The sequence below is a fragment of the Oncorhynchus tshawytscha genome, linkage group LG24 (genome assembly GCF_018296145.1).
Source record: "Oncorhynchus tshawytscha isolate Ot180627B linkage group LG24, Otsh_v2.0, whole genome shotgun sequence".
Classification (NCBI taxonomy): domain Eukaryota; kingdom Metazoa; phylum Chordata; class Actinopteri; order Salmoniformes; family Salmonidae; genus Oncorhynchus; species Oncorhynchus tshawytscha.
Window position 1 is genome coordinate 26,313,745 of NC_056452.1, and position 25,000 is coordinate 26,338,744.

General features: G+C 43.5%; 1 protein-coding gene across 1 annotated transcript in view; it reads left to right on the forward strand.

Annotated features, from left to right (window-relative positions):
- LOC112223362 (growth arrest-specific protein 7) overlaps positions 1 to 25,000 on the forward strand; it is a 94,324-nt gene that overhangs the window by 57,713 nt on the left and 11,611 nt on the right. The window contains exons 5-10 of the mRNA XM_024386355.2: positions 298 to 351; positions 5,360 to 5,449; positions 9,761 to 9,876; positions 10,113 to 10,187; positions 16,252 to 16,330; positions 22,064 to 22,192. Of these exons, the coding sequence (XP_024242123.1) occupies positions 298 to 351; positions 5,360 to 5,449; positions 9,761 to 9,876; positions 10,113 to 10,187; positions 16,252 to 16,330; positions 22,064 to 22,192 (543 nt within the window). The remainder of the gene's footprint in view (positions 1 to 297; positions 352 to 5,359; positions 5,450 to 9,760; positions 9,877 to 10,112; positions 10,188 to 16,251; positions 16,331 to 22,063; positions 22,193 to 25,000) is intronic.

Consider the following 25,000-nt stretch of genomic DNA (forward strand, 5'->3'; position numbering starts at 1 on the left):
AACAGCTCTAGTAGAACAGCTCTAGTAGAACAGCTCTAGTAGAACAGCTCCAGTAGAACAGCTCCAGTAGAACAGTTACCAGTAGAACAGCTCTAGTAGAACAGTTACCAGTAGAACAGCTCCAGTAGAACAGCTCCAGTAGAACAGCTCCAGTAGAACAGCTCTAGTAGAACAGCTCTACTAGAACAGCTCTAGTAGAACAGCTCCAGTAGAACAGCTCCATTGTGTGTGTGTCAGTCAGAGACCATGTCAGACACGGAGGAAGGTTTTGACGGAGCATCCTGTCTCTCTCATCAGAGTCCATGTCCTACATCACCCACCAGGTGGCAGAGCAAAGAGACTACCATCACAGTAAGTACCATTCCTAACTTCCCCAGACCCTAGCCCAGACCCTAACCCAGACCCTAACCCAAACACAGACCCTTTCCCGAACACAGACCCTAACCCAGACCCTAACCCAGACCCTAACCTAAGCCCAGACCCTAACCCAAACACAGACCCTAGCCCAGACCCTAGCCCAGACCCTAGCCCAGACCCTAACCCAGACCCTAACCCAGACATTAACCCTAACCCAGACCCTAACCCAGAGCCTAACCCAAACACAGACCCTAGCCCAGACCCAAACACAGACCCTTTCCCGAACCCAAACTTAGACCCCAACCCAGACCAGTAAAGTCGACTGATTCAATCCTTAGTTAACCCTCAGCTAATTACCAATGTCAGGGGTTAAGGGGGTCATTGGTGGAGGTCAGCTAAGGTCACTTAAAGGCTCATTAGAAAGTGATGGAAGCCAGATGTTGGTATTTAATCTGGAGGCAGGAAGAGTGGAAAAGAGATTGCCATCTTTATCTTCATTATCATACCCTGTCCACTTGCAATTTAACAGCAGTAAACTGCCCTGTGAGGAGGTAGGCTCAGCAGTAGGTCCACCCCCCTCGGCCAGAATTGTTTTGCTGCTGGAGGTAATGAGAATGAATTCGGGGAATAATAACAGTCCTATTGTCAGCCCTTTCTCAGCCTGGGTGCTAACAGTTACAACTGACAGCCACACAGTGAGGGAGAGGAGAGAGAGATACCCAACCCTCAGGGCCTGTGCAGCAGATAGAGAATAGATAGAGATGGGCCGAGCAGGGTGATAGTCGCTCAGCCAAGGTATTGAACATCTACTGAGGAGAGAGAATTACAACAGACAGTCAGGATTGATGAAGGATAAATGCTGGGGTTTGACAGTTGTTGTTACTGTGTTTTGAGTGGCATTAATCATAAAGTCTGGAAATAGAAAAGAGTTGACAGATTCAAGGATCGATGTGTTGTCAGGATGTTACATAGTCTTTTATTATTGGAACTGAAGAGAAGAAGTGTTGCCAGAGCAACAGTGGCAGAGCACCTTGAATAGTTCAGCAGAGGTGGACAGTCAATGTTTGCACAGTGTGTGTGTGTGTGTGTGTGTGTGTGTGTGTGTGTGTGTGTGTGTGTGTGTGTGTGCAGCTCCGCGTCTTGCACTTCGTATTGCTAATCTCAATGTGGCCCTTCATGACTTAAACTCCTCAGGCCCTTGCATACCTAACTCCTCAGGCCCTTGCATACCTAACTCCTCAGGCCCTCAGGCCCTTGCATACCTAACTCCTCAGGCCCTTGCATACCTAACTCCTCAGGCCCTTACATAGGCCCTAACCTAACTCCTCAGGCCCTTGCATACCTAACTCCTCAGGCCCTTGCATACCTAACTCCTCAGGCCCTTGCATACCTAACTCCTCAGGCCCTTGCATACCTAACTCCTCAGGCCCTTGCATACCTAACTCCTCAGGCCCTTGCATACCGACTAATAAAATACAATGTAAGACATAACAAATGTTTTCTTAAATACTCTTTATTTATTAGTTTAAGATAACTACAGAATATATATACATTTACCCCCACCCTAAAACAATTAACCTAAACAGTCAACAATCAGCATTTCATAAAACAATATAATTGGTACTATGGTACAAGTCATTGTTGACCCTAATAAATAATAATAATATTAATTACAAAAAAATATATATGTAAAAAAAAAAGGTAAAAGCAAGGTATCCTTTCTGGACACGTGTCAAAATCAAATCAAATTGTATTGGTCACATACACGTGTTTAGCAGATGTTATTGTGGGTGTAGTGAAATGCTTGTGTTTCTAGATCCAACAGTGCAGTAATATCTAACAAGTAATATCTAACCATTTCACAGCATATACCCAATACACACAAATCTAAGCACAGGAATGGAATTAAGAATATATATATATATATATATATATATATATATATATGGATGAGCAAAGTCAGAGTGGCCGGGACTAAGATACAGTAGAATAGGATAAAACAGAATATACTAGATACATATGAGAGGAGTAATGCAAAATATGTAAACATTATTAAAGTGACTAGTATTACATTTATTAAAGTGGCCAGTGATTTCAAGTCTATGTATATAGGCAGCAGACTCTAATGTGCTAGTCAGGCCTTTTAACAGTCTGATGGCCTTGAGATAGAAGCTGTTTTTCAGTCTCTTGGTCCCAGCTTTGAGGCACCTGTACTGACTTTGCCTTCTGGATGATAGCAGGGTGAACAGACAGAGGCTTGGGTGGTTGTTGTCCTTGATGATCTTTTTGGCGTTCCTGTGACATCGGGTGCTGTAGGTACATGTGCTGGGCAGACCGCACCACACTCTGGAGAGCACTGCGGTTGTGGGCGGTGCAGTTGCCTTACCAGGCGGTGATACAGCACGACAGGATGCTCTAAATTGTGCATCTGTAAAAGTTTGTCAGGGTTTTAGGTGACAAGCAAAAATGTTCCAGTCCCCTGAGGTTGAAGACACGCTAAATTCAGTCACCATATCAGATTATTCGTCAATGTTATTCTCGGACACTACCCAGTCCACGTGATCAAAACAATCTTGAAGCGTGGATTCCGATTGGTCAATCCAGCGTTGAATAGTCCTTAGCTTTGGTACTTCCTGTTTGAGTTTCTGCCTTTAGTAAAGGAGGGGCAAAATGGATTCGTGGTCAGATTTGCCCGAAAGGGTTGCGTGTGAGAGTTTTGTAGGCATCCCGGAAGTTGGAGTAGCAGAGGTTGAGTGTTTTAGCAGCGCGAGTACTACAGTCAATGTGTTGATAGAACTTCGGCAGCCTTTTTCTCAAATTTACTTTGTTAAAATTCCCAGCTACAATAAATGTGGCCTCAGGATTTGGGGTTTCCAGTTTGCAAAAGTCCAGTGAAGATCGTTGAGGGCCGTCGTGTATTGGCTCGAGGGTGGATATACACGGCTGTAACTATAAGTGAAGAGAATTGTCTTGAAAGATAATACGGTCTGCATTTGATTGTGAGGTATTCTAGGTTGGGTGAACAAAAGGTCTTGAGATCCTGTATGTTATCACAATCACACCATGAGTTGTTCATGCATCATACACCCCCTTCTTCTTCCCGGAAAGATATTTCTTCATGTCTGCGCGATGAACTGAGAACCCAACTGGCTGGACAGACTCAGACAGTATATCCCGAGAGAGCCATGTTTCCATGAAACAGAGTATGTTACAATCCCTGATGTCTTCCTGGAAAGAAATCCTCCCCCTGAGCTCATCAACTTTATTATCTAGAGACCGAACATTAGCGAGTAATATACTTGGAAGTGGTGGGTGCCTTCTAAATCGAACTAGATGACCGCTTCGAGTACCTCGCCTCTGCCAGTGTTGTTTTGGGTCGGCCTTTTGGGTTGGCCTCTGGAATCAGTTCAATTGCCCTGTGGGAGTATGTGTTCAATTGCCCCTAGGAGTATGTGTTCAATTGCCCCTAGGAGTATGTGTTCTGGATTTAGAGAAAGTGACATTCAAGCATATCATCCAATACTTTTGTATACTTCAGTCCAGAAATGATTTAGGACTGGGCAGTACTATAGTATGTGGGTGTGGTTAGCACCGTTCTCCCCACTGTTACCCAGCAACTTGGTGTGATGTCACCACTCTACTTTGGTTGTATTATAGGAGTTATGAACAATCGTGACTGAATTTACCTGAAGTTTCCCTCCAGAGTAGAGAGTTTTCATTAAGGATCTCTCTGTTCATCTTTCCCTCAATCCTGACTGGTCTCCCAGTTCTTGCACCTGAAAAATATCCCCACAGCATAATGCTGCCACCACCATGATTCACCATAGGGATGGTGTCAGGTTTCCTCCAAACTTGACACTTGCCATTCAGGCTAAAGTTCAAAATTGGTTTCATTAGACCAGAGGATCTTGTTTTCATGGTCAGAGTCCTTTTGGTGCCTTTTGGCAAACTCCAGCCCGGGCTGTCATGTGCCTTTTACTTAGGAGTGGATTCCGTCTGGCCACTCTACCATAAAGGCCTGATTGGTGGAGTGCTGCAGAGATGGTTATTCTTCTGGAAGGTTCTCCCATCTCCACATAAGAACGCTATAGAAATGATAAAGATGGAGATGTCCATGTGTTTGAATGAGTCTGAGGAGGTGAAAGTGAGTATCGAGTGTGTGTGAATGCGTCTGTGAGGACATGCCATAGAGAGAGAGAGAGTCTCTCTTTCGCAGAGATGGAAATGTATTCGTACAAGACTGAAGTGTTAAAACATTGAAAATATCACTTTGCCCTGTCATGATGGAACGGTGCCTAACCCCACCCACCCTAGACAGTCACCTGAGTGCTCCCACATTAAACATACACCCTCACTCGTTTGATGCTGGAAAAATAGGCAAATGTAACCAAGATAGGAAGATAAACGCGGTCAGAGACCAGCTAAAGCGTCACTGCACCCTCACGAATCTGTGCCTGCCTGGCAGGGTTGGTGCGTGGGGCTGCCTTAATCGACATTCACATCATCGGCGCCCGGGGAACAGTGGGTTAACTGCCTTGCTCAAGGGCAGAATGACAGATATTTACCTTGTGTGGGCGGTGCGCACGTTGAACTTGTTGTCGTCCAACTTTATCCGCTAACAGTTCTTCCACAAATTTACCCATGTCGTTGTTTTCTGCCCCCTCTTTCACTTTGTGTATTGAAATGTTATTTTGTCTTGATTTATTTTCCAGATAGTCAGTTTTGATGGATATACCTTTTACATTTTCTTCCCAGTTGTTGAACTATCTCATACACCCGGATCTCTCTCCTCGCACCGGGCCAATCTTTCCTCTGCCTCATTTAAGCTCTCCCTGGTGGCTTTTAGGTCTCACTTTACCTATTTTTCTGATCCTATATTTAAGTTGAATAAACCGAGGTGTTGGGAAGATCAAACTGTCACTGCCATCACCTACGTGCTTCTGGCAGAATTCGAACCATTGAAAAGTGTATCCTAATATCTCTCTCTCTCTCGCTCTCTCAGATTAACTGTGTAACGTTCCCCCTCCCTATGAGTACACCTGAACAGCAGCTGTTGAAGCCAGATGAGTGGAGCTACTGTGATTACTTCTGGGTAAGATATGAAGACTGGTCACACCACAGAGTCATATTACACTACACACTACTCTACTCTACTGCACTCTACACTACACTACTCTACACTACACTACTCTACACTGCTCTACACTACACTGATCTACACTACACTGATCTACACTACACTACACTACTCTACACTACTTTACTCTATACTACACTTCTCTACACTACTTTACTCTACACTACACTTCTCTACACTACTTTACTCTACACTACACTTCTCTACACTACTTTACTCTACACTACACTTCTCTACACTACTTTACTCTACACTACACTTCTCTACACTACTCTACTCTACACTATTTTACTCTACACTACTTTACTCTACACTTCTCTACTCTACTCCACTCTACACTACACTACACTAAAAATCAAATCAAATCAAATTTTATTTGTCACATACACATGGTTAGCAGATGTTAATGCGAGTGTAGCGAAATGCTTGTGCTTCTAGTTCCGACCATGCAGTAATAACGAGCAAGTAATCTAACTAACAATTCCAAAAAAAACTACTGTCATACACAGTGTAAGGGGATAAAGAATATGTACATAAGGATATATGAATGAGTGATGGTACAGAGCAGCATAGGCAAGATACAGTAGATGATATCGAGTACAGTATATACATATGAGATAAGTATGTAAACCAAGTGGCATAGTTAAAGTGGCTAGTGATACATGTATTACATAAGGATGCAGTCGATGATATAGAGTACAGTATCAACGTATGCATATGAGATGAACAATGTAGGGTAAGTAACATTATATAAGGTAGCATTGTTTAAAGTGGCTAGTGATATATTTACATCATTTCCCATCAATTCCCTGGAGTAGAGTCAGTGTCATTGACAGTGTGTTGGCAGTAGCCACTCAATGTTAGTGGTGGCTGTTTAACAGTCTGATGGCCTTGAGATAGAAGCTGTTTTTCAGTCTCTCGGTCCCAGCTTTGATGCACCTGTACTGACCTCGCCTTCTGGATGGCAGCGGGGTGAACAGGCAGTGGCTCGGGTGGTTGATGTCCTTGATGATCTTTATGGCCTTCCTGTAGCATCGGGTGGTGTAGGTGTCCTGGAGGGCAGGTAGTTTGCCCCCGGTGATGCGTTGTGCAGACCTCACTACCCTCTGGAGAGCCTTACGGTTGAGGGCGGTGCAGTTGCCATACCAGGCGGTGATACAGCCCGCCAGGATGCTCTCGATTGTGCATCTGTAGAAGTTTGTGAGTGCTTTTGGTGACAAGCCGAATTTCTTCAGCCTCCTGAGGTTGAAGAGGCGCTGCTGCGCCTTCCTCACGATGCTGTCTGTGTGAGTGGACCAATTCAGTTTGTCTGTGATGTGTATGCCGAGGAACTTAAAACTTGCTACCCTCTCCACTACTGTTCCATCGATGTGGATGGGGGTGTTCCCTCTGCTGTTTCCTGAAGTCCACAATCATCTCCTTAGTTTTGTTGACGTTGAGTGTGAGGTTATTTTCCTGACACCACACTCCGAGGGCCCTCACCTCCTCCCTGTAGGCCGTCTCGTCGTTGTTGGTAATCAAGCCTACCACTGTTGTGTCGTCCGCAAACTTGATGATTGAGTTGGAGGCGTGCATGGCCACGCAGTCGTGGGTGAACAGGGAGTACAGGAGAGGGCTCAGAACGCACTCTTGTGGGGCCCCAGTGTTGAGGATCAGCGGGGAGGAGATGTTGTTGCCTACCCTCACCACCTGGGGCGGCCCGTCAGGAAGTCCAGTACCCAGTTGCACAGGGCGGGGCCGAGACCCAGGGTCTCGAGCTTGATGACGAGCTTGGAGGGTACTATGGTGTTGAATGCCGAGCTGTAGTCGATGAACAGCATTCTCACATAGGTATTCCTCTTGTCCAGATGGGTTAGGGCAGTGTGCAGTGTGGTTGAGATTGCATCGTCTGTGGACCTATTTGGGCGGTAAGCAAATTGGAGTGGGTCAAGGGTGTCAGGTAGGGTGGAGGTGATATGGTCCTTGACTAGTCTCTCAAAGCACTTCATGATGACGGATGTGAGTGCTACGGGCGGTAGTCGTTTAGCTCAGTTACCTTAGCTTTCTTGGGAACAGGAACAATGGTGGCCCTCTTGAAGCATGTGGGAACAGCAGACTGGTATAGGGATACACTACACTACTCTACTCCACTCTACACTACACTACACTACTCTACTCTACTGCACTCTACACTACACTACTCTACTCTACTGCACTCTACACTACACTACACTACACTTCTCTACACTACTTTACTCTACACTACTCTACTCTACACTACTCTACAATACACTACACCACTCTACAACACACTACACCACTCTACTCGACACTACCCTACACTACACTACTCTACACTAATTTACTTTTCACTAAACGTCTCTACACGACTCTACACTACTCTACACTACACTGCTCTACACTGCTTTACTCTACACTACTCTACACTTCTACACTACTTTACCCTACACTACACATCTCTACCCTACTTTACTCTACACTACACATCTCTACACTACTTTACTCTACACTACACTACTCTACACTACTTTACTCTACACTACTCTACACAACTCTACATTACACTACTCTACTCTACTCTACTCTACACAACTCTACACTACACTACTCTACTCTACTCTACACCCCTACTCTACTCTACACTAATTTACACTACTCTACACTACACTGCTCTAGACTACTTTACTCTACACTACACTTGTCTACTCTACACTACATTACCCCACTCTTCCTTACTCCAATCTACACTACTCTACACTACACCACTCTACACTACTCTACACTACACTACTCTACTCCACTCTACAATACACTACTCTACACTACACTACACTGCTCTACACTACTCTACACTACACTACTCTACTCTACACTACTCTACACTACTCTACACTACACTACACTACTCTACACTACACTACTCTACACTACTCTACACTACACTACTCTATACTACACTACTCTACACTACACTACTCTACTCTACACTACTCTACACTACACTACACTACTCTACTCTACACTACACTACTCTACACTACTCTACACTACTCTACACTACACTACTCTACACTACACTACTCTACTCTACACTACACTACTCTACACTACACTACTCTACACTACTCTACTCTACACTACTCTACACTACACTACTCTACACTACACTACTCTACACTACACTACTCTACACTACTCTACTCTACACTACTCTACACTACTCTACACTACACTACTCTACACTACACTACTCTACACTACACTACTCTACACTACTCTACTCTACTCTACTCTACTCTACTCTACTCTACTCTACACTACACTACACTACTCTACTCTACACTACACTACTCTACACTACTCTACTCTACACTACTCTACACTACACTACACTACTTTACTCTACACTACACTACTCTACACTACTCTACTCTACTCTACACTACTCTACACTACTCTACACTACACTACTCTACACTACACTACTCTACACTACACTACTCTACACTACTCTACACTACTCTACACTACTCTACACTACACTACACTACTCTACACTACACTACACTACTCTACACTACACTACTCTACACTACTCTACTCTACACTACTCTATACTACACTACTCTACACTACACTACTCTACACTACACTACACTACTCTACACTACACTACTCTACACTATTCTACTCTACACTTCTCTACACGTCACTAAGGCTGTAGAGCTGTAGTAGAATAACACATGGTGTAGTGAGAGAGACCTTGCTCCAAACATCTGTTTGGTTCTGTTTTAATTTCTCCCACGGCTGAAACTTAATCACCACCAGGTGTGTTCTCAGGTTTTAACACTCGGCTAACGTTACTGTCAGACCGGGCTAACGTTACACTCTCTCTGAGGTGACAACACCGGGAGGCAGTGGACACCGTACACCGAGACTTACAGTTTCCAGTGAGACACAGAGGATCAGATTTAAAACATGTTGACAAGTATTTCATGCATCCTACTGTGTGAAATGTTGACTTTCTATATCATTGGCTGTGATGCTGTAGAATGGAGTATGGTGCTGCAGTAATGATGGCCTGGTATTTCCCCACAGTACAATAAAAACAGTAACTATATGATTGAATGCATACCATTAAGTACATAGAATGCAGTATCACCTCACAACACTGAATGTTATCTGGTCGTATTATTATTTATTTATTTATGTTAAACTAAATATTGTTGAAGTGTATATTTCTGTGTTATTATTGTTGTTGTGTAGACGGATAAGAAGGACCCTCAGGGGACAAGCTGTATCTCAGGGTTTGAGGTCTTACTGCAGAAACAGCTGAAGGGGAAGCACATGCAGAAAGAGATGGCTGAGTTTATACGAGAAAGGTAACTACAAAATCCCCTTTTATTATCTGAGCCGATCTGTCAACAATCCTGGTCAGACCAATGTTTCACAACTCCTTTTTTTACATTTTTTATCTTGAGCAATTTCATGTTTCAATTTCCTTTTATTTTTTTTTAACCCAGATGTGCTGGGTTATTTTGTGCAAAACAGGAAAAATGTCTCGCTAAGTGTTGAAATTCGATTGTAAATAACTTCCTTTTCTCCTTCCCTCTTTCAGGATAAAGATTGAGGAGGAATATGCCAAGAACCTCGCCAAGCTGTCGCAGATTCCCCTCGCGGGACAGGAAGAAGGGTGAGTGGGTAGTGACACCAATTCCTGGTGCCTTAAAAAAAAAAGTAACCTACACGAACGTGTCGCCTCGCACACTCTGCACGTGCTCACTGACGCTTAGGAAGATATGGCACAAGAAAATACAATTTAACCTCTCTGCGTCAACTCAAAGATTCCATGTCAGAAGTCATTGCACAGATGATGCCAATTCCTAGCTGCTTCCTAGCCATCTCCTAGCTGATTCCTTGCCAACTCTTCTACAATTCTTGTAGATCTGAAAGGAGTTGGTGGGTGTACGGAATAGACATACAGTACCATGCTGATAGAACAAATCATGTCTAGAAGTAGGGGCACTATGTGTATTGCTGGGCTGGACAGCAGGGTACTATAAGGGGGTTATGGCATCATATCAGCCCAGACTCACTGGGAGAGAGAAGGGGGACCCCTCTTCAGTCCACCATTATAGGGAACCACACGCTGTGAGCAGATCTTTGTCTGGTAAATTGGATCCCGTGGGGGACAGGCAGGTTGTATGGAGGGATTTCTAGGGGACAGGCTGGCTGTATGGTGAGGCTGCTAGGAGACAGGCAGGCTGTGTGGTGAGGCGGCTGGGGGACAGGCAGGCTGTATGGTGAGGCTGCTAGGAGACAGGCAGGCTGTATGGTGAGGCTGCTAGGGGACAGGCTGAGAGGGAGGGACGGCTGTAATAAGATGTCTGCATTCCAGATTTACTACGCAGTCATAATGAGTCACTGTACCAGACTGACCTAAAATACATGAGAAATCTTCCATATGCACAAAAAGCATTTTTTCTAAAATGTTGTGGACACATTTGTTGTTCATCCCTGTTGGTGAGCATTTCTCCTTTGCCAAGATGATCCACCCACCTGACAGGTGTGGCATATCAAGAAGTTGATTAAACAGCATGATCGTTACACGGCTGCACCTTGTGCTGGGGACAATAAAAGGCAACTCTAAAATGTACAGTTTTGTCACACAACACAATGCCCAAAGATGTCTCAAGTGTTGAGGGAGCATGAAATTGCCATGCATACTTCAGGAATGTCCACTAAAGCCACCTCCAACATCGTTTTAGGGAATTTGGCTGTACGTCTAACCGGCCTCACAACCGTAGACCATGTGTAACCACACCACACCTAACACTGAAACACACTGAGAACTTTATGAGAAGGTGATGCATCACACCAGATACTGACTGCTTTTCTTTTAAGGTATCTGTGACCAACAGATGTACAGCACTGATTGATTTATTTATGAAATTGTTGCTCTCCTGCGTACAGCACTCTCCTGCGTTAGAGATATGATACTGTCCTAACACTGAAACACAGACAGTACAGCACTCTCCTGCGTTAGAGATATGATACTGCCCTAACACTGAAACAAAGACAGTACAGACAGTACAGCACTCTCCTGCGTTAGAGATATGATACTGTCCTAACACTGAAACACAGACAGTACAGCACTCTCCTGCGTTAGAGATATGATACTGTCCTAACACTGAAACACAGACAGTACAGCACTCTCCTGCGTTAGAGATATGATACTGTCCTAACACTGAAACACAGACAGTACAGCACTCTCCTGCGTTAGAGATATGATACTGTCCTAACACTGAAACAAAGACAGTACAGCACTCTCCTGCGTTAGAGATATGATACTGCCCCACTGAAACAAAGACAGTACAGCACTCTCCTGCGTTAGAGATATGATACTGCCCTATGGTCAGCACTGAAACAAAGACAGTACAGCACTCTCCTGCATTATGATGCTGGACTAGTGAAACCCCTTCTCTGGATTTTATACCAACCTGTATCATCTGACCTCTCTCATCTACTGTACTACTGCACCAGTGTTGTTGTGATAGAATGGCAGAGTGGGGTGAACATTTCTCATATAGAATCTAAACGATGCCAGTGAGTTCTGACCATCCACGCTCACCATGTCCAGAGAGAGCAACACAACACGATACTATTATTATCAAACCAAATCAAATCGTATTTGTCACATGCGCCGATTACAACAACCTTACAATGAAATACTTACTTACAAGCCCTTAACCAACAATGCAGTTTTAAGACAAAATAAGTGTTAATTAAGTAAAAAATTGATAAGTAAAAAATAAAAGTAACAAATAATTAAAGAGCAGCAGTAAAATAACAGTAGCGAGGCTATATACATGGGGGTACAGGTACAGTGTCAATGTGCAGGGGCACTGGTATGTCAAGGTAATTGAGGTAATATGTACATGTAGGTAGAGGTAAAGTGACTATGCATAGATAATAAACAGGTTAGTGTCACGCCCTGGTCTTAGTATTTTGTGTTTATATATTTATTTGGTCAGGCCAGGGTGTGACATGGGTTTATTTTGTGTTGTGTTTTTGTAGTGGGGTTTTAATAGGTATTGGGATTGTGGCTGAGTAGGGTTGTCTAGTAAAGTCTATGGCTGCCTGAGGCGGTTCTCAATCAGAGTCAGGTGATTATCGTTGTCTTTGATTGGGAACCATATTTAGGTAGCCCGGGTTTCACTGTGTGTTTGTGGGTGATTGTTCCTGTCTTAGTGTTTTGTATTTCACCAGATAGGCCGTATAGGTTTTCACGTTCCGTTTTGTATTTTGTGTTTATTCGTTCATTAAACATGTATCTAACTTACCACGCTGCATTTTGGTCCGACTCTCTTTCGACGGAAGAAAACCATAACAGTTAGTTGAGGTAATATGTACATGTAGGTAGAGTAAAGTGACTATGCATAGATAATAAACAGGTTAGTTGAGGTAATATGTACATGTAGGTAGAGTAAAGTAACTATGCATAGATAATAAACAGACAGTAGCAGCAGCGTAAAAGAGGGGGAGGGGGGGGGCAATACAAATAGTCTGGGTAGCCGTTTGATTAGCTGTCCAGGAGTCTTATGGCTTGGGGGTAGAATCTGTTGAGAAGCCTTTTGGACCTAGACTTGGCGCTCTGGTACCGCTTGCCGTGCGTTAGCAGAGAGAACAGTCTATGACTAGGGTGGCTGGAGTCTTTGGCAATTTTTAGGGCCTTCCTCTGACACCACCTGGTATAGAGGTCCTGGATGGCAGGAAGCTTAGCCCCGGTGATGTATTGCCCTCTGTAGTGCCTTGCGGTCGGAAGCGGAACAGTTGCCATACCAGACAGTGATGCAACCACTGATGGTGCAGCTGTAGAACTTTTTGAGGATCTTAGAACCCATGCCAAATCCTTTCTGAGGGGGAATAGGCATTGTCGTGCCCTCTTCATGACTGTCTTGGTGTGCTTGGACCATGTTAGTTTGTTGGTGATGTGGACACCAAGGAACTTGAAGCTCTCAACCTGTTCCACTGCAGCCCCGTCGATGAGAATGGGGGCGTGCTTGGTCCTCTTATTCCTGTTGTCCACAATCATCTCCTTTGTCTTGATCACTTTGAGGGAGAGGATGTTGTCCTGGCACCACACGGCCAGGTCTCCGCCCTCCTCACTATAGGCTGTCTCATTGTTGTCGGTGATCAGGCCTACCACTGTTGTGTCATCGGCAAACTTAATGATGGTGTTGGAGTACAGGAGGGGACTGAGCATGCACCCCTAAGGGGCCCCCGTGTTGAGGATTAACGTGGTGGCTGTGTTGTTACCTACCCTTCCAGCCCGGCAGGAAGTCCAGGATCCAGTTGCAGAGGGAGGTGTTTAGTCCCAGGGTCCTTAGCTTAGTGATGAGCTTTGAGGACACTATGGTGTTGAAATCTGAGCTGTAGTCAATGAATAGCGTTCTCACATAGTGTTCCTTTTGTCCACTACCCTGCTTTCTATCCCGCTTTAGACCCTACCTGCTGCCCTGCCTGCTATCCTGCCCGCTACTCTTTCTGCTACCCTGCCTGCTACCCTGCCTGCTACCCTGCTTTCCACCCTACCTGCTGCCCCGCCCCCTACTGCTACACTGAATATCTCTTCTTGATCTACTATCTCTTCCTGATCCACCTTTTATCTCTTCCTGATATATCTTCTGTCTCTTCTCCGATGCCTCTCAAAGTGTCAGGGGGCCGAGCAGAGAGCAGCACCCTGATGCTGTAGGAATGTGCACACATCTTCCATTCAGAGTGGCGCTTTGATGTGAACTGGTTAAAGACCCTCAGCCCCTCTCCTTCTCAGTTCCATACCCACAGCCTGTAATGCCTCGTGGCTGTATGGGCCTGCTGCCGTCTACCTTCATGGCCCTTGGATAAATATTCTGCTAATGTTTGGAATGAAGGATTTAAGATGTGTGTTCAGAGGAGTTTAGTTTATTAGGATCCCCATTAGCTACTGCATATACAGCAGCTCATCCACCTTGCCCTTTACTTTTCCTGGGGTCCACATGAAACATAGAAATACTTAGAAATACATGAAAGTATAGAACAGTTATAGACAAGAACAACATAAGATATTACATTAAATTAAACATTAAAATACAGGAAAATAGTTATACTGTATATAGGAAAGTCACCAAGAGACATCAAAAATACAATTTACACATTATTCATAGATACTGTACATATTTATATTCGTATATACAGTTCAATTAGATATTTAGAAAGAGGAGAGGCGCTGCAATACAATATGTTTTTTTTTAAGCTAAACTTTCTTTTTGCCTGAGTAGAGGAGAAGAGGTTACCTAGTACTCAAGGCTAGCCTGGCGTCTCATTCACTGATGTACCATGGCTTCCAATTTGCTTTAAATTTCTGCTAGGATATAGAGAGTTTTTAACAATGTATTTTTACCTTCTGCTTTGATCATTGTTAATGCTGGTGTCCACTCACCTTAGTCATTCTATTCTGTAGATATGATTGACTGTACTGTATATAAGTTGTCAACATTAATTTGTAAAAGTTAATTAAAGATATAATTTTCTAACATTGCATAATGTCACAGAACTCGGCTATGAAAACAGTTGACTTGCAGAATGTTCTAAAGTAATGGGAAACCATGAAACGTCTCAGTTTTTATCTCATATCCTCAGTGTTTACATCCTCCTAACCAGCCGGTGAACTTGCCGAGGACCAGGCACAGCTGTGAGATGGGCTGCCTTCTGGGTTATAAACTGTCTATGAACTTTTAAGGCTCTATTCAGTCTGTAAAGCTGAAGCGTTACAGATTCCGCCATAGAAATGTCAAGGTCATTTCCCATTGAGCCGACATGTGCACCGTTTACCGCGAACGCAACCTCCGCTGAAGTGGGAACATCGCCTTTAAATGTCAATCACTCTGTAGAGCAGAACCTCATCTCTTTCTCTCTGTTTGGCAGGATCCACCCTGACTTGTCTAACATGGTGTGTTGTCTCTGTGGTCTAACATGGTGTGTTGTCTCTGTGGTCTAATCTGGTGTGTTGTCTCTGTGGTCTAACATGGTGTGTTGTCTCTGTGGTCTAACATGGTGTGTTGTCTCTGTGGTCTAATCTGGTGTGTTGTCTCTGTGGTCTAACATGGTGTGTTGTCTCTGTGGTCTAACATGGTGTGTTGTCTCTGTGGTCTAATCTGGTGTGTTGTCTCTGTGGTCTAACATGGTGTGTTGTCTCTGTGGTCTAACATGGTGTGTTGTCTCTGATCTAACATGGTGTGTTGTCTCTGATCTAACGTGGTGTGTTGTCTCTGATCTAACGTGGTGTGTTGTCTCTGTGGTCTAATCTGGTGTGTTGTCTCTGTGGTCTAACATGGTGTGTTGTCTCTGTGGTCTAACATGGTGTGTTGTCTCTGTGGTCTAATGTGGTGTGTTGTCTCTGTGGTCTAATGTGGTGTGTTGTCTCTGTGGTCTAATGTGGTGTGTTGTCTCTGTGGTCTAATGTGGTGTGTTGTCTCTGTGGTCTAACGTGGTGTGTTGTCTCTGTGGTCTAATCTGGTGTGTTGTCTCTGTGGTCTAATCTGGTGTGTTGTCTCTGTGGTCTAATGTAGTGTGTTGTCTCTGTGGTCTAAGGTGGTGTGTTGTCTCTGGTCTAACGTGGTGTGTTGTCTCTGTGGTCTAACGTGGTGTGTTGTCTCTGTCCTCAGTACTCTTCGGTGTCATATATTGATAGTGTCGTTTCTTATCTCTCTCCTCAGTACTCTTGGGGAAGCCTGGGCTCAGCTAAAGAAGAGTCTGGCTGACGAGGCCGAGGTTCACCTCAAGTTCTCCTCTAAGGTAGAACACATTATGTTACACTTTACTCAAATGTAACACACTGGACTGTATTCTTTACGTTTAATCTGTTGTGTACACTCTTAGGAAAAATGCTTCCAAAAAGGTTCATTGCAGAGGGATAGGGTTCTACCAATAACTGTTTTCATCAGTTTGTAAGGCAAAGGGTTCTACCTAGAACTTTTAACATTCTAAGAATCGTTATACGAAGAAAGGGTTCTTTGATGATTCTTTGGAAGGCAAGAATGATTCTTTGGAAGGCAGGAAGAGTTCTACATAGAACCACATATAATATTTCCCAGCATGCTCTATTGCAGGGAGATTTTCAGAATAGTTTATTTTATTCAGTGGTGTAAAGTACCTAAGTAAAAAATCCTTGAAAGTAGTACTTATGTCGTTTTTGGAGGTATCTGTACTTAATTGGACTATTTATATTTGACTACTTTTACTTTTACTTCACTACATTCCTAAAGACACTTTTGTACTTTTTCATCCATAGATCTTCCTGACACTCAAAATGATTTGTTAAGTTTTGAATGGCTAGCATGCCAGAAAATGGTTCAATTCACACACATATCAAACGAACATCCCTGATCATCCCTACTGCCTCTGATCTGACGGACTGACTAAACACACATGCTTTGTTTGTAAATGATGTCTGTGTTGGAGTGTGCCCCTGGTTATCCGTCAATAAAAAAACAAGAAAATGTTGTTTAATAATTTGAAATGATTTATACGTTTACTTTTATTTTCAATACTTAAGTATATTTTAGCAATTACATTTACATTTGATACTTAAGTATATTTAAAACCAAATACTTTTTAACTTTTACTCAAGTAGTATTTTACTGGGTGACTTTCACTTTTACTTGAGTAATTTTCTATTAAGGTATCTCTACTTTTACTCAAGTATGACAATTGGGTACTTTTTCCACCAGTGCTTTTACTGTGAAACAGTACCTGTGTTTTTGCATGTACATTGATTGAAAATTGATGCTAAACAAAGATAAATAACATTCAGTTTTCTTAATAAACTAATCCAATCTGTTAGTAATTGGATGTATTGCACTCGTTACTGAGATGTGTGTTCCAGTTTAGATGTTTGAAGTTGTCTCAGTATTCAGTCTTCCCTGCCCTGGCAGTCATTCTGAAAGCAGGTTGCGGCTGATCAACAATTCCAGTTGTTGGATATCTTAACTCCGTCTGTCTTCCAATAGGAATTACACATCACGTTGCAAGCCAGCATAATGTGATTTGCAGGCCTGACGTGGCCTGTAAACCAGGAGTAATGGGAGAAACTAAGCTTCCTGAAGCATTGAGGCTTTCCAATCAATTGTCTTGGGGGCGGTAGGGTAGCCTAGTGGTTAGAGCGTTGGCCTAGTAACCGAAAGGTTACAAGTTCGAATCCCTGAGCTGACAAGGTACAAATCTGTCGTTCTGTCCCTGAACAGGCAGTTAACCCACTGTTCCCAGGCCGTCATTGAAAATAAGAATTTGTTCTTAACTGACTTGCCTAGTTAAATAAAGGTAAAATTAAAAATTAAAATGAATTACTCTGAGCTTCTTTATACATTAGTGACATCTGCTGGTCAGTAATAGATAGCAATGTGTAATTATCAGATATAGTATGTATTTTTTCCCACTACTGATTAAGGGCTAGGGACACCTACCTAGTCAGTTGTCCAACTGAATGTATTCAACTGAAATGTGTCTTCCTAATCAAATCTTCATGGCGCAGCGCTAAGTTGTTGGCTTTAGCTCCGTACAATCAGTTGGAATATCACATTCCCATCTTACATCATGTTTTTTCTTTTGTCTTCCAGTTATTTTGGCATTATTTAGGATGCTTAATAAGACAGACATTTATACTATACTAAATAAAATCAATTATTTGAACAACAGTGCAGGTAGTGTGGACAGTGAAATAGTGCACCTTCAACAGGATTCAGTTCCAATGCTTGTGGTTAGCAACTGTCACCAATTCCGTCCAAACAACTCATTGTTGTATTTGTGATTTCCACCTTTTTTTATTTTTATGTATTTATTGAATATTCGAATCATACAGTATACTAGTAGTGAAGCCACTCAACAACTACATCATGCCAGTAATCCAACAGATTCCCATTCAGAGCGACACACAGAAGCATCCATGCCCAAGGGCATGTTGACCGATCTACCACCAGGGCAAAAACGTGAAACCAAACCCTCCAAGCCCCCCACAGTTCCAATAGCTGTCACTCAATCATTCGAGACCCCTCCCACAGCCCCCAGGAAGAAAAATAAAAAATCAAATTAATTCCATTCCCCCAAGAACCCCCCAGTGAACCAACAACCACGAGAAGTAACTAAAGAGAAAACAGGGAAAGACAGAAGAAAACAGCAAACAACAATGCAAATAAAAAAATACAGTTAAAACAAAGGACGTCAAGGACAACGAAAGTCATAGCAGCAATGCCAACGGTATATGTTTGTGCGCATGTCTGGCACTATTACATGTATGTGTGTGTTCTTGTATGTGTGTATTTGAATGAGAGTGTGTGTATGCCTGTGTACCAACACCTGTACGGCATCAGCCTCAGGCAAACCGGCATTAGTTGTAAAAACACTGCCACTTAGTGTCATTCCAATGTACTTTTTATTATTTTGACTTTAACAAAATTATTATTATTAAAAACTTATCTTTGACTATCATTCTCTCTCTCTCTCACACAGCAACTCCACTCCCACTTTTCTCCAATTCCACATACCAACCCTCAGCTTCCCTCAGCCCATCCCATCCCAACCCTCAGCTTCCCTCAGCCCATCCCATCTATCTCTGCTGGCCACCCACTTTGGGTTTCTACGCAACACATATCTTTCAACTATGCTGTGATGTTTAATTAATGTACAATTTCAATCTATCAAATAGAATCCACAGATTGCGAGTTGAAGATAAGTACTTTTACTAAGAGTATTAGTATATTAGTTATTGACTGACCTGGTCTCTCCAGATCTCCTAACAGTACTATTTCTAGGGCAATTTTAGATTTTTTATTATTATTTTACCTTTATTTTACTAGGCAAGTCAGTTAAGAACAAATTCTTATTTTCAATGACAGCCTAGGAACAGTGGGTTAACTGCCTGTTCAGGGGCAGAACGACAGATTTGTACCTTGTCAGCTCGGGGATTCGAACTTGCAACCTTTCGGTTACTAGTCCAACGCTCTAACCACGAGGCTACCCTGCCGCCCCAGGGCGCCATGCATTTTCAGCCATTCCTGAACCTGAGACCAGAAACCCAAATAAATGGTCTATTGATTCTGTACCCTCACAACTTAATCTGCAGAGCTTCGATGATTTTATGCCCCAAATATTGGAACACCTGTCTAATATTTAGGCTGGGTTTCTGTACAGCACTTTGTGACATCAGCTGATGTATGAAGGGCTTTATAAATACATTTGATTGAAATGTGATAATATCTAGGTGAGATGAAATGATTTGAACACATTCTTCATGGACCTCTATCCCTTCCATATCCTATTTTATACCTAAAATACCTAGTGTCCTATTCAATCCAGTTCAATCAGGCTTCTGGAGTAATTTAGCAATATTTCCTCTTGTAACTGCAAGAATGTACTGTCATTAATTTCATACTGTCTTAATTAATTGATTTGCCCATATCATTCATATAGACTGTTTTTCACTCTCCCCTTAATAATCTCCTGGTCCTCAGCCCGACACTCTTCAGTAGAATCAAAGCGGCTCACGAATCAAACTCTACATTGACCTGCTTTTATATTTTAGAGAGGAGACAGCTTTGTTACTAGAAATCATTGACATCTTTGTATACACATCTAATGGGATTTTTTATTTTTTTGCAATTGCTATCATTACACAGCAAATTCTACGGTGTTGAATCAACATGGAGTGTTACATTTAACACTGTTCCAGTGTCTATACGTGTCCACACTTTTCAGTGTTAAATTCATCCTTTGCTTAGTTCTGACGGGTTTAAACTTTCTCAGTGTCAGGAAATGATACCTGTAGTTTTACGGTAAAACTCCCTTTGGGGTTGTTGTTTTAACACAAAGCCTGATTTGCATATTTCCCCAGTGTGCCTAACTCTATATGACAATATATTACATATATCATAAGGCCTTATTTTGAGGGTCTAGTTTTACCTTAACAAAGTGGCCAGAATGTAACGGCTTTCGTCGCGTTTTGTTTATTGAACTGAACACTAATACAAAATAACAAGAGAATAAATTAAACCGAAACAGTCCCGTAAGGTGCAAACACTAAACCGAAAATAACTACCCACAAAACCCATGTGGGAAAAAGCTACCTAAGTATGGTTCCCAATCAGAGACAACGAAAGACAGCTGTCCCTGATTGAGAACAATACCCGGCCAAAACAAAGAAATACAAAAACATAGAAAAAGGACATAGAAAGCCCACCCAAATCACACCCTGACCAAACCAAAATAGACATAAAAAGCTCTCTATGGTCAGGGTGTGACACTGAAGCTCCTGGTTGAACTCAACTTGATGAAGGCCACAGGACTGAAATTGAATGAATTTAACAACCATGTCTATGTCACTAACAAATACCAAAACATCAAACAGATGCAACTCAAATTTGGACCTCCTACAGGATCACAGTGACAGTATTGGTTTGAATTATGACAACAAAATCCCTTTAAGTAACTGTACTCAGTTGATTAGGTACACCACCCACTCCTACAGACAGTGAGTCACGTGGCTTGCTATATAAAGCAGGCAGACAGGCATCGAGGCATTCAGTTACTGTTACACTGAATGTTAGAGTGGAGAAAACGAGTGACCTAAGCAAATTTGAGCGTGGTATGATCATCAGTGCCAGACCCACCGGTTCCAGTACCTCAGAAATGGCCAGTCTCCTGGGCTTTTAGCACACGACAGTGTCTAGGATTTACCGAGAATGGAGCGACAAACAAAAAACATCCAGTCAGCTGAGGTCCTGTGAGCGAAAACAGCTCGTTGATGAGAGGTCGAAGGAGAATGGCAAGAATCCATGTAAGCTAAGAGGTGGGCCACAAACAGGCGAATAACAGCGCAGTACAACAGTGGTGTGCAGAACGGCATCTCGTAACGCACAACTCGTCGGGCCTTGTCACGGATGGGCTATTACAGCAGACGACCGGGTTCCACTCCTATCAGCTAAAAACAAGAAGAAGTGGCTCCAGTGGGCATGTGATCACCAACACTGGACAACTGAGTAGTGGATGGAGTCCATGGCCCTATCCTGCCTGGTGTCAACGGTATAGGCTGGTGGCAGACGTATAATGGTGTGGGGAAAGTTTTCCTGGCACACGTTAGGTCCCTTGACACCAATTGAGCAATGTTTCAATGCCCCGAGGAATTCAGGCTATTCTGGAGGTAAAGGAGGGTCCGACCCAGTACTAGATGGGTGTACCTAATAAACTGGCCACTGAGTGTATCTTAAGTGCAGTAGTAATGACAGTTTTGAGTAATGACAACACATTGGGTTTTACATTGTAGGGAACACTGACCCATTTGCTGTGTGAGGATATGAGATACAGGCATAAAAAACAAGACAAAAATAAAACTGTCATCACAATATATCATTATTTATGATCTATTTATAGGAAAGGCCAGCTGTTTTTGCTAACCATGTGACTTGACCAGGAAAGAACTTCACGCATAGGCCTTCTAAACAGGTCTGCCTTTAAACTTCTGTTATTTAACTCTTTCAGCTCCAGAGCGAGGTGGAGAAGCCTCTGTTGACGTTCAGAGAGAACTTTAAGAAGGACATGAAGAGGTTCAATCATCACATCGCAGAACTACGGAAACAGCTGGTTGGACGACACTCAGCCGTGGAGAAGGTACGCATCCTGATGCAGTGAGACGCAACAAACACACACAGGCCCACACACACACACACACACACACACACACACAAACACAGAGACATGCACACAGAGGCACAAACACACTCATAAAGCATACAGAACTCAACGTAATATTAACTGTCCTTGCACTTGGCAGCTGTAGAATTTCAGGAATCTTCTCAGACATGATTAAAATTCCACAACTCCCCCTAAGTCTAGGACCGTTTCCTGTCAACACACACCCACACACACACACTACCACTTCCTTGTTCTATAAATAACGATTGGACTGATCGCTTCAGCTTCTACTGTCATCTTCTCACCATCAGTCATCTAGGGTTATGGTTAGTCATCTAGACATTCATCACACATTTCACACAAGTGGCTTATAGAAAGTAATAGCCTACTGCAATACCCTGAAGTATGTCCCCATTTACTTTCCTATAAGCATTCATAACAGCTTATAACAACCTTATGCCAGCCTGTATAACATCGGAATGCATCTGTAGGCTCGTAAGGCTCTAGCAGACAGACAGAAGGGCCTGGAGGAGAAGACTCAGCAGCTATAAGCCTTCATAACACCTTATAACAGCCAAAGAAGTGCTTTGAAAGACTAGTCAAGGATCATATCACCTCCACCTCACCCTAGACCTACTTCAGTTTGCATACTGCCCGAACCGGTCCACAGTCGATGCAGTCGCCATCACACTGCACACTGCCCTACCCCATCTGGACAAGAGGAATAACCATGTAAGAATGCTGTTCATCAACTACAGCTCAGCATTCAACACCATAGTGCCCTCCAAGCTCATCATCAAGCTGGAGGCCCTGGGTCTCAACCCCGCCTGGACTTTCTGAAGGGCCGCCCCGAGGTGTAGAAGGTAGGAAACAATTTACACTTCGTTGACTCTTAACCCTGGGGCCCCACAAGGGTGCATGCTCAGTCCCCTCCTGTACTCCTTGTTCACCCATGACTGCGTGGCCATGCACGCCTCCAACTCAATCATCAAGTTTGCAGATGACACAACAGTAGTGGGCTTGATTACCAACAACGACGAGACAGCCGGAGTGTGGTGTCAGGAAAACAACCTCTCACTCAATGTAAAAAAAAGGAGATGATCGTGGACTTCAGGAAACAGCAGAGGGAGCAACCCCCTATCCACATCTACAGGGCAGTAGTGGAGAAGGTGGAAATGTTTAAGTTCCTCAGCGTACACATCACAGACAAACTGAAATGGTCCACCAACACCGACAGTGTGGCTTGTCATCTAAAACCTTGACAAACTTTTACAAACTTTTACAGATGCATAATTGAGAGCATCCTGTCAGGCTACATCACGGCCTGGTACGGCAACTGCACCGCCCTCAACCGCAAGGCTCTCCAGAGGGAGGTGCGGTCTGCACAACGCATCACCGGGGGGCAAACTACCTGCCCTCCAGGACACCTACAGCACCTGATGTCACAGAAAGGCCAAAAAGATCATCAAGGACAACAACCACCCGAGCCACTGCCTGTTCACCCCGCTATCATCCAGAAGGCGAGCTCAGTACAGGTGCATCAAAGCTGGGACCGAGAGACTGAAAAACAGCTTCTATCTCAAGGCCATCAGACTGCTAAACAGCAATCACTAACTCGCAGAGGCTGCTCATTACACAGAGACTCAAATCACTGGCCACTTTAATAAATGGATCACTAGTCATTTTAAACAATGCCACTTTAATAATGTTTACATATCGTACATTACTGTCAGTGATTGGGTGCAGAGATTCAGAGATTCAGATTCAGATTCGGAGTCAGGCGCAGGACACAGGTTTTGAGCAACACAACGGAGTTTACTCAAGAAATCAAGCAAAAATTCTAAATAGGAACATTCACACTAGCACAATCAACAACCACTGAAGACACCAACACTCACAGACAGGACAGAAATGTATGCCAGAGGGTTAAATAAGGAACATGATATGTGAATTGAAACCAGGTTTGTGTAATACAGACAAAACAAAACGAAACTGAAACATGGATCGGTGGTGACTAGAAAGCCGGTGACGTCCGACCGCCCGAACACCACCCGAACAAGGAGAAGGGCCCGATCAGAAACTATATCCTCAGGCACCCCGTAGTGCCGAAATACGTGGGTGAACGGGCCTCCGCAGTTTGTAGAGCCGTAGGAAGACCGGGCAAAGGAAGGAGACGGCAGGACTTAGAAAACCGATCCACAACGACCAGGATCGTGGTGTTACCCCGCGACGGGGGAAGATCCGTCACGAAATCCACATATAGGTGTGACCACGGTCGTTGTGGAACGGGAAGGAGTTGTAATTTTCCTCTGGGCAGGTGTCTAGGTGCCTTGCACTGTGTGCATACCGAACAGGAGAAAACATAAACCCTCACGCCTTTAGCTAAAGTGGGCCACCAGTACTTCCCAGCAAGGCAGCGCACCGTCCGACCGATGCCAGGATGACCAGAGGAGGGTGACGTGTGAGCCCAACAGATCAAACAATCGCGGACATCAAACGGAATGTACAGACACACAGCTGGACACTCAGGGTCAGAGGGTTAAATAAGGAACATGATATGGGAATTGAACCGCCGAACACCACCCGAACAAGAAGGGCCGACTTCGGCGGAAGTCGTGACAATTACTCATCTCATTTGTATATACTGTATCTTATACCATCGTTTACAACTTGCCTTTACCTCTCAGCCATCGCTCATCCATATATTTATATGTACATATTCTTATTCCATCCCTTTAGATTTGTGTGTATTAGATAGTTGTTGGGGAATTGTTAGATTACTTG